The sequence below is a fragment of the Polyodon spathula genome, chromosome 46 (assembly GCF_017654505.1).
Source record: "Polyodon spathula isolate WHYD16114869_AA chromosome 46, ASM1765450v1, whole genome shotgun sequence".
Taxonomy (NCBI): Eukaryota; Metazoa; Chordata; class Actinopteri; order Acipenseriformes; family Polyodontidae; genus Polyodon; species Polyodon spathula.
Genome location: NC_054579.1, coordinates 2,537,935 through 2,554,663, shown reverse-complemented (window position 1 = coordinate 2,554,663; position 16,729 = coordinate 2,537,935). Strand labels below are relative to the sequence as shown.

General features: G+C 40.9%; 1 protein-coding gene across 1 annotated transcript; it reads left to right on the top strand.

Annotated features, from left to right (window-relative positions):
- The first annotated feature begins 15,565 nt into the window (after positions 1-15,565).
- Positions 15,566-16,432, top strand: LOC121306094 (chemokine XC receptor 1-like). Its single transcript, XM_041237797.1, has one exon. The coding sequence runs from the start codon at positions 15,566-15,568 to the stop codon at positions 16,430-16,432; it is 867 nt and encodes a 288-aa protein (XP_041093731.1).
- The last annotated feature ends 297 nt before the right edge of the window (positions 16,433-16,729 follow it).

Here is a 16,729-nt window from a genome sequence, read left to right as displayed (position 1 = left end):
CCCAGATCTAAAGACAAAACAATCAGGGACTGTAAAAGAGACTGAAGAGTGTTTTTATTGCAGGTATAGTAAGGTCTCCAGCCACAAGGACATACTTTGAAACACATAATTAATACTAGAATTGTCAGGTTTATGCTATTACCTAGAACGCCAGCATAGTCATTTTGACTGGTACATTTTAAACAGCTTCGATATTAAATGAAACGCAAACTATCAGATACAACTGAAAACATTTATTTATGAACATCATATCTAACATTTGCATATCAGAAACACTGTATTTAAATGAAAAAATAAACATAAAAAGCTTCATTTTCGAAATTAGCGCATATAAAGAATGATGTAAAAATATGTAAAAGTATAATAAAATAAACATGTCAAAAGTCAAAAGAAGATATCAACTGCTATATGTACACACAAAATTGTAAAAAACGATAACAAGGCTTTTTTTTCAAATTAGCCTACTGCATAGAACAAATTTAGAAAATGAAAAAAAAAAAACTATAATAAAGTAAACATTTTAAAATGTAAATATAGTTTAACCAGCTGTAATAATAATATAATATCTTTATTTTTATATAGCACCTTTCAAAGTGGGCCACCATCACAAAGCATTTTACAGAGGCAGGCTGTGAACTGTGCATTATATGCAGTCACTTTCAAAAAGACAAAAAGACATTGATAGGATGCAGTCACTGTTAAGTGACTTGCTCAGGGTCACACACATTGAGTCAGTCAGTGGCAGAGGTGAGATTTGAACTGGTGACCTTCTGGGAAACATACCTCAAAGTAGCCCCATTATTAGCATAATCCAGACAGATGTAACTGCTTATCGGCTTGTGTGCATTTACCACATACTGCTCTTTCACACTGGGAACAGATATCAGAAGTTTTATTTTTATTGCATTTAGTTACCTGGCATTGTTTTCTGTTGCGTGTGTCACTTGATGCGCACTGCATCCAGGTTGAGCTGCGTTTCCCTGCCGCTTTGTAGTTTTCTGATCGAAATGTCTCTGCCAAAGCTCCACTGCTAGCATTATAAGAGATCTCTCCTACTGCTATTTTCCCAGGTGCATTCATTGTACAAAATGAAGGAATTGATGGCTGCCATGTCCAGTACATTGTAAAAGACAGCAACTGGACACCGGTGATTGCTTTCACTGAGTACGAGGTTTTGTGCAGATGGTGGAAACTCTCTTCTCACTTTGTTTATAGAATAACACATTTTAATACATGTATCTCTGAGCAGAAATCATAATAAAAATAATTTACATTTAAAAAACAAAATAAGAAATAGGGCCTCATGCACTAAACGGTGGTAACTGACCTGAAATACTGCGTGGTAAGAGAAACCCATACTGCGTGCAATAAGGAAGGCGTGACCGCTCTGTTCACTAATATAATAATATGCATGGATGAGGCGAGCTAAATTATTCATTTGCCAGTCATCATAACACGTGAAATGCTGCATGCATTACACACCCTTTATTTTAGTATATGGGCCCTCCAAAGGACAGGTAGTCTGGCTCTCACTTTGTCAGAAAGACAGCGACCAAGGAGGCTGCAGCCGGCACCAGCTACACCTTCAGCGGGTCTCTGCAAGATGAGGCGGCCCGGGAATGTCTTGCTTTGAGACGGTCAAAGCAGAGAAACAGAAAACAATTAACTGAAAACAAATATTTACTTGTTCACCTTTATCCCCCTCTGGTTTATTTTGAAAGTACTCCGCTACCCAAACGCTGGCTAAATATAAATGTGTTTCTTTCAAAGGGATTGCAAGTGTGTGGTTTATTTTTATTTCTTTTCTTTTATGAAACTTTAACCTTCCAGCTGCTTATCCATCGATTTCGATGTGCTGCACAGGCCAGTCACAATAGTCTGTTGTCACAGTTCTCTTTTCCATGACAACAATACCAATGTTTTCAGAGCCGAAATAATTCCTCCGAAATAAGAGCTCCTAGTCCCTTTTACACTTCTGCCTCTGTTACGCTAAAGTTATTTTAAACTGGATAGGAATAGGTCGACATGTGGGTCATGTTGTCCGTGTCCTCCTTTGTAAAAACTTTGTGAAAAGTAATCATTTATTATATTTGCTATTTTTCTCTTTGTCTATGATGTTGCCTTTTGTATCTCTTAGACATTTTACTTCCTCCTTGAATGTTGTTGAATTCAAACAGAATAAAAAGAAGTGCCTGTGTTTTACCATTTCATTCATCCCTTACACTCAATTATAAAATCTCACTTACTCCAACAAAACTGTCTAAAAACTGAGAACAATACCTTTGCCACATGTTTCTACTGGAAAAGTAGTTAATTTCATTCTTGTATTTATCGTTTAGGAAACAAACAAACAATAAACACCTGTGTTTGGCACTTCCAGTCAACACCGCTGAGGGATGCTGTTCAGCTGGCAAAGAATTATCTAACCCTGATTGAACAGGAGGCAGTCCCAGTGGATTGGCCTCTGTGAGGGGGTGAGGGGACACACTGTGACTCAGCTCTGAAACAGTCACGGGACGGGTAACGGGACACATTGACCCGGGCTCCGAAGCAGTCGCAGGGTGGGCAAGGGGGGTAACAGGACACACTGACCCGGGCTCCGAAGCAGTCACAGAATGGGCAACGGGACACACTGACCCGGGCACCGAAGCATTCGCAGGATGGGCAAGGGGAGTAAGGGGACACACTGTGACCTGGGCTCCGAAGCAGTCACAGGATGGGCGAGGGGGGAGAGGGTACACATTGTGACCCGGGCTCCGAATCAGTAGCAGGATGGGCTGTCCCTTGTTTAGCAGGGAGAATCTGGGCAGCTTTTAAATTTATAATAATAAAACTCTTTAAACTTCAATACGTTCAATCAGAATTCGAATACAAAGCTATAGAAAAGTCAAGCAGGCAAACAGGCCTTTTTCAGTGTAGTAATGATAATGTTCTGGAATACATTCAGTATCACTCAATTATGTATTACCCGTCCCCTTACAACAGAAAAGATGAATCATGCGCAGGTTTGTGTTGAATTGCTTCTTTACCAATTGCATTTGCTTGTGTCACAAGTATCTGGGCAGTGTGTGTTTTATAGCAAATCTAATTTCAATCACACACACACTTGATAAAGAAGAGGAGGCACCTCACACCAGGAACAGTGTGGTGTCCAGGCATAGTTTATCAAGACAGGGCCTCTCCAGCACAATTTAAATAATAAAACAATGATTGACATGCTGCTATCCAAACACATCTGTTTTAAAGCAGGATTTGAATAGTGCTTCTGCTATTAGCCTCCTGCTAATTTGAATGCCATTAACTTAAAATATACAGGCTGCACTCTCTCACCTGTAATAATTAGACCTAGAGTTTGAACTGCTGCCTTGAAGTGATGAGATCTGAGTGAGTCTGAACAACAACACACAGTGATGAGGCTTGAGTAAGTTTGAACAACACACAAAGTGATGAGGTTTGAGTGAGGTGTTGATGAGGTTGAATTGCACCACATGATGTGATGATGTTTGAGTGATTAGGTTGAAAGCAGCAGCATGTTTTTATCTATAGCATTGTGTGACAGAGAGCAAATGAATCCTAGTCAACAATCTCCCTCCCGACCTGTGAGGGCGCTGTATAACAGGAACAGTGTGCCTCGTACTGGATGGTTTGGCAGTTCATTCCAGGGTCAGTCGGAAGCCAGCCATCCAGGAAGGGGGTGGAGTCACAATGCCAGAAGTCATCGCCCTAATGCGGTACGCGATGTGTCAGTCATGGATTGGAGGAGATGTGAATGAACTATCTATCACAGGGGGTGTGGCTAAGGGTGTAACGGGGGTGTGACATTGTAATCTGTTTGTTTGATGTTGTTACTGAAAGGACCCATTTGGCAGATGGAAGTAATTGATTACTGTGAGTGATAAGTATTTTGTTTGTTGCTAACTGTCTGTTCTTGTCATTATAGAAGGCTATCCTCCAGCTTTAGCTAAACCACCAGCAATTAAACTTGGACTACACTTCACCATTATACACGAATAAACCTGTAAATCACCACTTTCACTAAGAGCACTCACTCTGGACCTGTGAGCGTGTTGTGTTTGTGTGTGTCTTGTTTAGTGTATTATTATGGCAAGACTGAACCCCGTGGTTTACCTGAGCGATACACATCATTGGGTAGAGCCAGATATTATTGTTTGTCAGCAAATAAAGAGCTGCTTTTTCACTGTGACCTGCCTTGTGTCTGTCATTCCTGAGCTCTGCATCACTGGATAACAGCGAAGACGTATGTTTGTTATTGTTTGTTATTTTGTGTTTGTTCTTTTTAAATGTGGGAATGTGTGACTGTCGGTTAGTGATTGTTAGATTAGACGGCAGTCACGTGTAATTAGTAAACTCGTTCAGATTGTGATCGAGGGGTAATAGGATAATTAATAGCTAGTTAAACACTAGGCCATCGTATAAAAGCCTACAGCTCTTCCTGTTCAATGTGGAGTGAGAAAGAGCGAGCAGAGAGAATCTGAAAATAAAATAAATATATGAACAGTGAAGGCGTTTGCCCAGCCTGACCTATGTTGTTTAGCCTTTTGCACTGCAGCATCTTGCCTCTGTGTTTTGTTCCTGCATCTGGCCTGACATCACCACTCAGCCATCCCTGTCACTCATCCATATTGGCAGTTGTCAAATTCAGGCCTCTTAGATATTCTGCATGTTTATCATTTTTATAGTTAAATTGAATCGTATAAAATTCAAATGATTATTTTAGTTGGATTTCATTTCTTTAAAATCTCAAAATCTCAATCTTGTCGACCATGGCGATAGTTCCCCTAAAGCCCCAGGATGAAGAACCACATTCAGCTGAAATCAGGCTGGATAGTGGTTGTTGAAATCGGGGTGTAGAGCGGTTGTTGGAATCAGGGTGCAGAGCGGTTGTTGGAATCGGGGTGGAGAGCGGTTGTTGGAATCGGGGTGCAGAGCGGTTGTTGGAATCGGGGTGGAGAGCGGTTGTTGGAATCGGGGTGCAGAGCAGTTGCTGGAATCGGGGTGGAGAGCGGTTGTTGGAATCGGGGTGGAGAGCGGTTGTTGGAATCGGGGTGCAGAATCGGGGTGGATCTCGGTTGTTGGAATCGGGGTGGAGAGCGGTTGTTGGAATCGGGGTCAAGAGCGGTTCTGGAATTAATCTCTCTCATTAATCCAGCGGTTGTTGGAATCCAGAGTGGTTGTTGGAATCGGGGTGGAGAGCGGTTGTTGGAATCCAGAGCGGTCATTGGAATCAAGGGTCATTAATCCAGAGCGGTTGTTGGAATCGGGGTTAATCAGGAAATAAAAATGTACATTATAATCTTGACCATATGTCTCTCATTATTCATTAAAATCTGGTTAATCCATCTCTCATTAATCTCTAGGAGTTTAATCCATCTCTAGTTAAATGTCTCTCATTAATCTCTCTCATTAATCCATCTCATTAATCCATATCTCATTAATCTCTATCATTAATCCCTCTCATTAATCAATCTGTCATTAATCCATCCCTGCCATTAATCCATCCTCCTCATTAATCCCTCTCATTAATCAGCCCCTCTCATTAATCTGTCCTTGTCATTTAGCAACAGGTCAGCACTGTAACAGACTGATTCTGTTATAAAATACTAGACATCTTGTCACACTCTATTCCATCTGTATTTTTTATTACAGCAGCACTGTATTGTTTGCTATCTCATTCCTGTGTAAAAAATGACATGCGTCTGGGTTACAAACAGAAAGTGGAAGGCATGCTGAACTGTGTGATCAGCTGACTGATATTTTAGTTTGTTGCTTTATTTATTCGCTTTTGCCATTTGAAAAGCCACTCAATATATGTTGTTTTTATTTGTTAACTAACTGAACAGTTAAAAGTTAGACTACTGTATCGATGCCGGTATTGCATTTAATAAATGTAAGGAAAGGGTTAGTTGCACCTTTAAGGAATGGCGGCGCTTTGGAAGAAATTATACAACCCAGAGAACCTGCTGCCAATTAATCAAGCAGGTTTTTGGGTTTAAAAGGAAGCAGGGCAGAGCCATAGGGGAGGTTGGTTGATCGGGAGAAAACACGGGCTGTTGGCTTCTACAAGAAGGTAGTGTGATAATTTAAGTGTTGTGATAAAACATTGTAAGGTAAAGCTATACTGGGTTATGTTAAAAAATACCGTTAGTATTAAGTTTTCTGAAAAACGTAATTTTTCCTCTCGGTGAGGTTTGTTTTATTGCGGAAATGTATTTATTTTCTTTGTAACGGAGCACTATTGGAGGAGCAGTACTCCCTATCAGTTTGAAGTAAAGCTCGCAGTGGTCAACGTTGTGCTGGATTACTCTGACATCACAGCAGTGTGAGTTTGTGTTTATGACCCGGAGCGGTATTTGTTACTTTCATTTTGAAATGACTTTAAATAATAACCCGAAAGAATAGACTGGGAGACTGGAAGTACAGGCATTGCTTTATGTGACACAAGACGTGGAAGCTTGAAAGAATACAAGTGCATCTTCGGACAATCGGGAGTTGGCTGCTGGAGTTTCATCTCCACAGCCTGGATATAACTTGTGCTATCTTTGTTCATTCTTGGAACGTTCAGGACATTAGACTACAATCCTGGAGTTGGTCTGCAAAGCAATATATTCTGCATACACCAGTTTTCCCAGGACAATTCAAACAGAGGGAGCCTGTCCTGATACTTACCCGTGTTACAGAGAACCTCCAGCAGAGGGAGCCTGTCCTGATAATTTCCAGCAGAGGGAGCCTGGTGTTACAGGTCTCTTCCAGCAGAGGGAGCCTGGGAGGTTGGTTGTTCGGGAGTTAACACGGGCTGTTGGCTTCCACAAGAAGGGAGCCTGTCCTGATACTTGCCTGTGTTACAGATAAAACTTCCAGCAGAGTAAAGCTATACTGGGTCCTGTTAAAAAGACCGTCACTTCCAGCAGAGGGAGCCTGTTCTATACTTGCCTGTGTTGTATTTATTTCCTTTCAGATCACTTCCAGCAGAGGGAGCTTGTTCTGTACTTACCTGTGTTACAGGACTCTTCCAGCAGAGGGAGACCATCCTGTATTTACCTGTAACTGGTCACCGCTATATGGAAGAGAGAGTTGTCCTGTCCTACCCGCGGACTAAGTTTCATTGGAGAACCCTGGAACTGTGCTGAAGTCTCCAGGACTTGAAATAGCTTAAATAATAACTGAAGAAATGAGTTAGTCAGTGGATGTACAGGGCGAGAGCTTTGAGAGAAACCGATCGTTGCTGTAAATATTGTAAATAAAACACCCTTACCTTCAAACGTGTTGAGTCTGTGCCAGTTGCTTAATCTCCAAAGGCAGTGGTGCAAGCGTGTCTAGCTAGTGGATCTTTTACATTTGGTGTCAGAGTGGGATCCACTTTGACCGGAAATACACTCCTGTCGGCCCACAGAGTTCAACACGATGGAGAACACAGACGTGTTGATTCGAGCTCTTCACCATGCGACAGCTGTACAGCAAGACAACAACACTAAAATGCAGGAGTTTCAGAAGTCAATGGTGCAACTCCAACAGGAGACTAACCGACTACATACACAGCAGTTGGAGGTCACCCAACAGGAGCTATCAATATGAAAGGGGCGTTTGGATCAGTCGTCAATCAGACCCTCTCATGTGTTACAAAAGATGACACGGGAGGATGATGTAGAAGCATTTTTGTTGTCCTTTGAACGCACTGCCTCGCGAGAAGGATGGCCGTTGGAAAAATGGGCCGGGATTCTGGCACCAGTCTTGGTGGGAGAGGCGCAGAAGGCCTACCAGGAAGCAGAGTGCTACTCCCATTTAAAGGCAGAAATTCTTGCTCGGGAAGGAGTGACATTGGCTGTGCGGGCGCAGAAATATCATGCTTGGGGTTATACAACCGGAGTTCCGCCCAGATCCCAGATGTATGATTTAATTAATCTGGCTACTAGATGGCTTAAACTGGATACAAATAACGATGAGAAGGTAGTGGAGATCCTATTCATGGACAGGTATTTACAATCTTTACTAACACCCCTCAGGAAGTGGGTGGGCCAAGGAGATCCCACTACCATTAATGAGTTTGTAGATCTTGTAGAGAGGCAGTTAGCCGCAGAAGAGCTTTCCCGTCATCCCCAGATCCGCCCGAAATTTGAAACCAACGTCATGGAGGACACGGTCATCAGGAAGGTCAGGTAAGCAACCGGTGATGCCGGAGAGGGGTGAAGAGCGGTCGCTGACCGTGAAGGGACTGGGGACAGAGGGGGAAGGAAGGATGGAGACCCGGGGTTATGGAAATTATCGCTGTTTTAAATGTAAACGGTGGGGTCACATTGCTAAATATTATACACAGGAGGAAAGAATGGAATGGAATGTTGCGAAAACTGCTATATCTGAAAGTCAGTTTTGCGGGAACCTAACTAATACACAGGACGGCTAAGCCGTTTACCTGACAAACACCAAAACACAAACGGGCTTCTCTCAACACTCTCTTCAATACGACTGGACACACATGCAGTCGGGCTCTTGACTCGGCAGCCCTGAGCAAACTGGCTGCCTCTGTTAAATACCCTGCACCTGGCTCCAATTTACAATTAGCACCAGGTGCAGGGGATTAACTAAACAATACAAACAATTAACAATTACAAAAACCCTTAGCCCAACTCACCCACAGTGCATTTTCACATGGTTTTAGCAGGGAGGAAATTTAACGCCCTCCCTGCTATCTTACATAAAGTTAAAGCAAGTGCAAGCTGACAGTATTTCTCCTATCATAAGTACACTCAGCCTCTATATTGTAAGTATAATACAGGTTTGTTATGTAGTTGTTTTTCATTACTGTAGGTTCCAGTGTTGCAAGATTTGTTTGCTTTTTTTTGTTTTCTTAATAAATGTTTTTTTAAAATGACATGCCTACAGTGTTGAATAATTCACAGCTCCAGATTAGGCGTGTATTTAAAAAGCATGTAGAGGAAGCGATGATCATCACAAACAAGAGCGTCCAGAGGCTGCTTCTGTAAAGGCAGAATCTTCTTCACCCTGCACGATCTTCACCTGCAAATAACATTGGCATATTACACTAGTGAGGTCTGGGATCTTATCAGAACAGAAGCACTTTTACAAACGAGAGGAAGCTATTTGGTCCATCTAAGCTTGTTTGGCTCTTACAGGCTGATTGGTCTCAGAACTGTGTCATGTTTGGTCTCAAAGGATCCAGGTGTTACTGCATCAACAACATGACTTGGTAACCCTATGTAACCAATTCCATCCCCTCACCGCTTTCTGTGTGAAGACGTTTCTCCTTCCCTCTGTCTTAAGTCTATCCCCACTTAATTTCCAAGTGTGTCTGCTGGTCCTGGTTTTGAATCACGCCCCCTACCCCCATTCTTCTTTCTTCAAAGTTCCATAGATTCTGTTGTTTTAGCCTGCTCTGTAGCTCAGTCCTTTAAGCCCTGGGATTGGTCTGGTTGTTCTTTGTTGGATTCTCTCCAGGGCCATATTGTCCCTTTAGTACTGTGATAGCCAGAATTGCACACAGCATTCTCCAGTGCAGTATACTACTTCATAACCTCCCTGGATATAGACTCTATGCGTATGCACACAGCATTCTCCAGTGCAGTATACAACTTCATAACCTCCCTGGATATGTACTCTATGCGTATGCACACAGCATTCTCCAGTGCAGAATACAACTTCATTACCTCCCTGGATATGTAATCTACAACATGCCCCACATGTCATCCAGTTCCTATCCAGTTTTAAAAAACTTTAGCACAACCGAGGCAGAAGTGTTAAAGGGTCTAGGAGCTCTTAAAATAAACAAATCCCCTGGGCCGGATGAGATCCTCCCAGTAGTACTCAAAGAAATGAAAGAAGTTATTTACAAACCGCTAACCAAGATCATGCAGCAGTCTCTTGACACAGGGGTGGTACCGACAGACTGGAAAATTGCAAACGTAATACCGATCCACAAAAAGCGGAACAAAACTGAACCAGGTAACTACAGAACAGTAAGCCTGACTTCTATCATATGCAAACTTATGGAAACTATAATAAGAATCAAAATGGAAAATTACCTATATGCTAACAGGGTCCTGGGAGACAGTCAACATGGTTTTAGGAAAGGGAGATCGTGTCTTACTAACTTGCTTGGTTTTTTTGAGGATGTAACATCGATAATGGATAATTGCAAAGCATATGATATGGTTTATTTAGATTTCCAGAAAGCTTTTGACAAAGTCACGCACAAAAGATTAATTCTCAAACTGAATACAGTTGAGATTCAAGGAAACACATGTACATGGATTAGGGAGTGATTAACATGTAGAAAACAGAAAGTACTGATTAGAGGAAAAACCTCAGAATGGATTGTGGTAACCAGTGGTGTACCACAGGGATCAGTATTAGGTCCTCTGCTACTCCTAATCTACATTAATGATTTAGATTCTGGTATAGTAAGCAAACTTGTTAAATTTGCAGATGACACAAAAGTAGGAGGAGTGGCAAACACTGTTGCAGCAGCAAAGGTCATTCATAATGATCTAGACAACATTCAGAACCGGGCTTATAGAGAAAAGTGTAAGGTACTGCACGCAGGAAATAAAAATGTACATTATAAATATCACATGGGAGATACTGAAATTGGAGAAGGAATCTATGAAAAAGACCTAGGAGTTTTTGTTGACTCAGAAATGTCTTCATCTAGACAATGTGGGGAAGCTATAAAAAAAAGGCTAACAAGATGCTCAGATACATTGTGAAAAGTGTTGAATTTAAATCAAGGGAAGTAATGTTAAAACTGTACAATGCACTAGTAAGACCTCATCTTGAATATTGTGTGCAGTTCTGGTCACCTCGCTATAAAAAAGATATTGCTGCTCTAGAAAGAGTGCAAAGAAGAGCGACCAGAATTATTCCGGGCTTAAAAGGCATGTCATATGCAGACAGGCTAAAAGAATTGAATCTGTTCAGTCTTGAACAAGAAGACTACGCGGCGACCTAATTCAAGCATTCAAAATTCTAAAAGGTATTGACAATGTCGACCCAAGGGACTTTTTCGACCTGAAAAAAGAAACAAGGACCAGGGTTCACAAATAGAGATTAGACAAAGGGGCATTCAGAACAGAAAATAGGAGGCACTTTTTTACATAGAGAATTGTGAGGGTCTGGAATCAACTCCCCAGTAATGTTGTTGAAGCTGACACCCTGGGATCCTTCAAAAAGCTGCTTGATGAGATTCTGGGATCAATAAGCTACTAACAACCAAACGAGCAAGATGGGCCGAATGGCCTCCTCTCATTTGTAAACTTTCTTATGTTCTTATGTTCTAGTCAGGGAGGCCACCAAGAGGCCTATGGCAACTCTAAAGGAGTTACAGTCTTCCACGGCTGAGCTGGGAGACACTGTGCATACGACAACAATAGCCTGGGTGCTTCACAAAACAGGCCTTTATGGGAGAGTGGCAAAAAGGAAACCAATGTTGAAAAAAACCCACATCAAATCTCGGCTCGAGTTTTGCAGAAGGCATCTGGAAGACTCTGAGACCAAGTGGAAGAAGACCCCCAAACATATAGCCAAAGCCACACTGGAGTGGCTTAAAAACAAAAAGGTCAATGTCCTGGAGTGGCCCAGTCCAAGCCTGGACCTCAATTCAATTGAGAATATGTTGAAAGAGTTGAAATTGCTGCCAAAGGTGCCTCTACCAAATATTGACCCAAGGGGGTGAATACTTCAATCAGATATGTTCTGTTTGTATTTGTAATTAATTTAGAACAATTTTTAGATTTTATTTTTCATTTTGACATTATGGACTTTTTTTTGTTGCTCAGTGGCAAAAACTCCTAATTAAATCCATTTTGATTCCATGTTGTAACACAATAAAATGTGGAAAAGTCCAAGAGGGCTGAGTACTTTTCAGAGCCAGTGTATTCAGCAGCGTAGCACAGCACTCCTCTCACAACACTAACGCTTTACTTCAAACTAACCTCAGCTCACATTCAACTAACAGCCTCAACCACATTCCCATGTGTGTTTCAGCAGGGATGAATTGAACCCCCTCCCTGTCAACCCAATATTCCCCACACACACCCACATGCTACACTGGCACGGCTTCCAGTGTAACATCTCTGCAGTGAAGGATTGCAGTTTTGAGCCTGTTTTAACCTCTGATTAAACTTGACTACTAAACACATATGCCAGTATGCACAATGGTAGCTGTTAACATAGGGCAGATGTCTGAGGTTTTGCTCTGTTCAACCTACTGTGCTGGTGGTCCTTCCTCCTCCCTGCATTGGCTGTCTGTATCTAGATCTGAGACTGACATTCATATTTGCTGTATTGGAACCAGGAGCTGATTTTTTTTTTTACATAGAAAGCATGTAACTGCAACATTACTTATTGCTCATACTTGTATTGCCATAGTCGTTACAGATACTCGCTTGTACTCACTGCCCGGCACAGGCCTAATTTGTCATTGATAAACCAGAAAATCTGAAAGGTCATACTAAATAAAAAGAGGTATCCAGCAAAACACAACCGAAAAACAAACAAATGTAATAAACAAGTCAACAGAAAAGTACAAAAAGCACCAAGGTTGTCTATCCCTCTGAAACAAGAGCTTCCATGAGGTGAAGCATCATTGCAATACAAAAGATCTATTTCTAGCTGCGTTGTGCTTTGTAATCAATGTATATGCATGTCTGACTACATTACTAAAACTTTTTAACAGCTAAGAGCTCCTTGCTCTCCAGGCACTAGCAGGACGTAAAGGAAACAGGAACAGGAATCTCTCACCACCTGTAAGGGTTGTGGGAGTAACAGGACAGGAACGTTTTGCACATTTAAATGAAATGTATCAAAATGAAAGTTTGTGAGCAATACATCCACATTGAGTACAAACTGGATTACTTTAGACTAAAATCATCATTAATCAGAAATAATAATAATAATAAGTAATAATAATAATAATAATAATAATAATAATAATAAAATTGAATATTCAGACAAACTCTAAGTAGTAGCAAAAAATGGTAAAAATGCAAGGGAGCAGAATTCATATACATTACAGATCATTACAGCCCAGTAGTGCACACAGTTCAGCTTCCTCTGCAATCACTGATTACCTGTCCCCATATATAAAGGAAACGCATCACAAGGTACACATCAGACATGCAACACAATAAACATTCTTAACACTGCAGTGCTTCCCCACATTCATTATTAAATGATACATTACTATTTATACTGTAAGAGCAGGGTTTAAACACAATGAGAACAATCTGATTCTCTTGGCCAGACATTCTGCAGTTCACATAAGAGCACAGCTGCTGCTTTTAGCGCATCGTGTGCGACAACCTGCCAACAAACCCACTCTAAAGTGAATTATCTGAGTTCTGCAAGCCCTAGTGTTTATCAGTGAGTCTTGAGCTCTAAAGCACCAAGGTTGTCTACCCTTGAGCTAAGTGATCCTCTAACTTAGTAAATCATTTTAGTTATCAGTAACAGAGTCTTGAGCTCTAAAGCACAGTGTGTAGAAGATTTAGTAAAGTAGTTATCAGTGAGTCTTGAGCTCTAAAGCACAGTGTGTAGAAGGTTTAGTAAAGTAGTTATCAGTGGAGTCTTGAGCTCTAAAGCACAGAGGGTTTAGTAAAGAGTTATCAGTGGAGTCTTGAGCTCTAAAGCACAGGAATAATTTTTGTAAGACATTAGAATAGATCCTTGTGTAGAGGATTTAGTAAAGTAGTTATCAGTGGAGTCTTGAGCTCTAAAGCACAGCGTGTAGAAGGTTTAGTAAAGTAGTTATCAGTGGAGTCTTGAGTTAGAGGGTAGAATAGATAACTTGACAGGAAAATGCTGAGCAGTGACATCAGGCCAGATGCCCGAAAAACAACAGACAGGCAAGTACAGAGGCTCAAAAGACGCAGGGCGTCATTTATTTTCAAATAACAAAAATAAAATAATTTAAACAAAAACACTTGCTCGCAGAGCAAAAATAAATATTTAAACAAAACAAAATCACGAACACGAAAACACAGGTCAGGCTGGGCAATCGCCTTCCCTGATCCTATACTTTACTGTTAAATGAATCTCTCTCCTCTCGCTCTCCCGTTCTCCACTTCCAAACACCCTCCCAGAGTGCAGAGAGCTGCAGGCTTTTATTTACTATGGCCGAGGGGTTAAACTATCAATTCTCTCATTACCCCTCGGCTACATTCTGCACAATTTTTAAAATTAACAACTGGCAGAGAATGGGCTGCCAATCCCGCCTCTGCCAGAACACATCTAAATAAAAATAAATAACAAAACAAACACGGCTACGCCGTCAGATTTAAATCCACAAAATAAATACAAAAACAATAACCATGGCTTTCAGCATCAAAACAATAACAAATACAATAAATAAATCAAAATACATCAATACAAAATAACACAGGGGCAAAAGGGGAGACCCCGTTCTAAACATAAACAAACAACACATTCAAACAGCAGGGCTTTCCTACCGCCCTGCTACACCTTGTCAAAATCTTTCCCTGCTTCAGCTCTAATACTCACATTCTCTCTCCCCTGTTTTCTGATTGGCTGAGTTGAAAATCGGCTAATTGGTGTGTGGGTCTGAGGGCGTGGCTTACCCTGCTAGTTAGACTCAGTTCTGTACCTGTGCTAATGTTCTGTTTCTAATATCTACAGAGAGGGTTTAACTAATTTATGCACCACTGTGGAAGATATTAGAGAACATCTGCCTGCTGACAAGATCACAACACTGTGGTAAGAGAGAATGTGTGGCTTATAGATCCTGTTTAGTGCACTGTTTAAAATACATCAAGAGTCTAGAGGCAATTTCTCTCCATCTTAAACGCACGTTACTTGAATGTTGTTGATTGTGATTTGCGTCCATGGGATGCTCTTTATCTCAGCTAACAAAAAAGAAACATTATGAATAATGAGATACCTGCTTTCATTTACAAGACTAACATGGAAAATGATGCATTGGGATTAAAACTAAAGTTTTTTCATGTGTCTCTCATGCTAAGACACACTGAGTTTTGGTTTTACTCTGCTTTTATGATGATGATGCACAAATGATATCTTATGTTTTATGATATAGTGGAAAACAGGGGTTTGTTTTCCAATGCTAGCTTGTTTCTATTCACTACTTTATCATTTTAACAATTTTAAAACCATATTTCCTGGATGATTTAAAAGGACTGTCAGTTGTGATATGGTAAACACAAAGTGTGCTTGTATATCTAAAGGAAGATTAACAGCGGTACTGCTTCCCATCAAAACTAAGGTTGCTCTGTAGTTAATCTATTAACATGAATATGATATTTCACAATAGAAATGAAGAATATAACTGGTAACCACAGGATTACTTTACAAACAGCAAACATGTGCAAATTAGTAATATAGAAAAGTCATAACATAAAAAAACACTATGACCCTCTCAACAGTGTTACACTGCAGTACGATCTTATAAGGGTTCTGTTAATCTTTAATCTTTCTCTCACCAGATACTCTCGACCAGTGAAACCAAGTTCCTTGTTGAGGCATTCAATGCACAATGGATTATTTCTACACAAACTCTACCATGGTCCGCAGCAACACCACGGTTCTAGGTACCATTTTTGAACTGGAATGTAAAGATAATCCGGCTGGGTTTGTATTCTGGATGGCTATGGAGATTCTAACTGACTTTCTGGGTTTGCCAGCCAATGTGAGAGTGCTGTGGATTTTACTGAGACGACAAACTGCCCTCTCCTCTTCTGATGTGTTCATACTGAACCTGGCTGTCATGGATGCTTTGTTTTGCCTCAATTCACCCATTAGTTTTTCTAATTATTTCTTTCTGAAGAATACAATTGTTTACACAGTAACAGAAATTGTCTGTCATTTTAATCTGATAGGAGGTCCTCTGTTCCTTTGTTGTATCTGTGTGGAGCGTTACATGGCAGTTGTGCATCCAATCACCTACCTGGGGTTCAAGTCACTCACCTACAGAGTCCTGTGCTCTGCTGTGGCTTGGGCCATTACTGTTGCCTTCTCCATCTATCTAGCTATATCCACCATAGAATCATCTGCATATGTTGTCTCAGGTTACAGCTCTGCCGTGTTTATTGTCATGATTTTCTGTAGCATCTCCATCCTGAGGGTCCTGAGGAGGTCTGCACCGGGAAGAGACGAGGTCCATCCCATGAAGAAGAAAGCCTTCCAGATGGTTTTTACCATTTTAATGATTGTGTTAGTTTCCTATTTCCCAGCAGTAGCCCTCGTCCCATTTGAATCCTGTTTCAATAATATTACATTTCATTGTTATATAATGCCAGTCTGCTATTCCTTTTTTACCCCCAGTAGCTTCATACAGCCTTTGCTCTATCTGTCTCATGTGGGTGTCTTGTCTTGTGGGCAGTTTCCATGCAATGGGGGGTGCTGTACAGCACTGAGCTCCACTCCATGAACTCAACAGAAAAAACGTTCCATTGGAGAGCAAGTAGCTTCTAATTAGATGTTTCTGTTCTTTAATTATTAAGATGCTTTGAATAGAGAAGCCAGGAGAGACGGCAACACGGATATGTGCTGTCAATTTCAAACAGCTACAAGCACCTCAATCAGGCAATACAAACATATCAATGAAAATTATTATTGAAGAATCAGCAGTGGAGTGGGTTTTTTTTTTATGAAGAAATGAAAGTAATGAAATCTGAATAAATTGCTTGTGTGTATAAATTGGGGTAAACAGGAGTAGCCTGCCCCC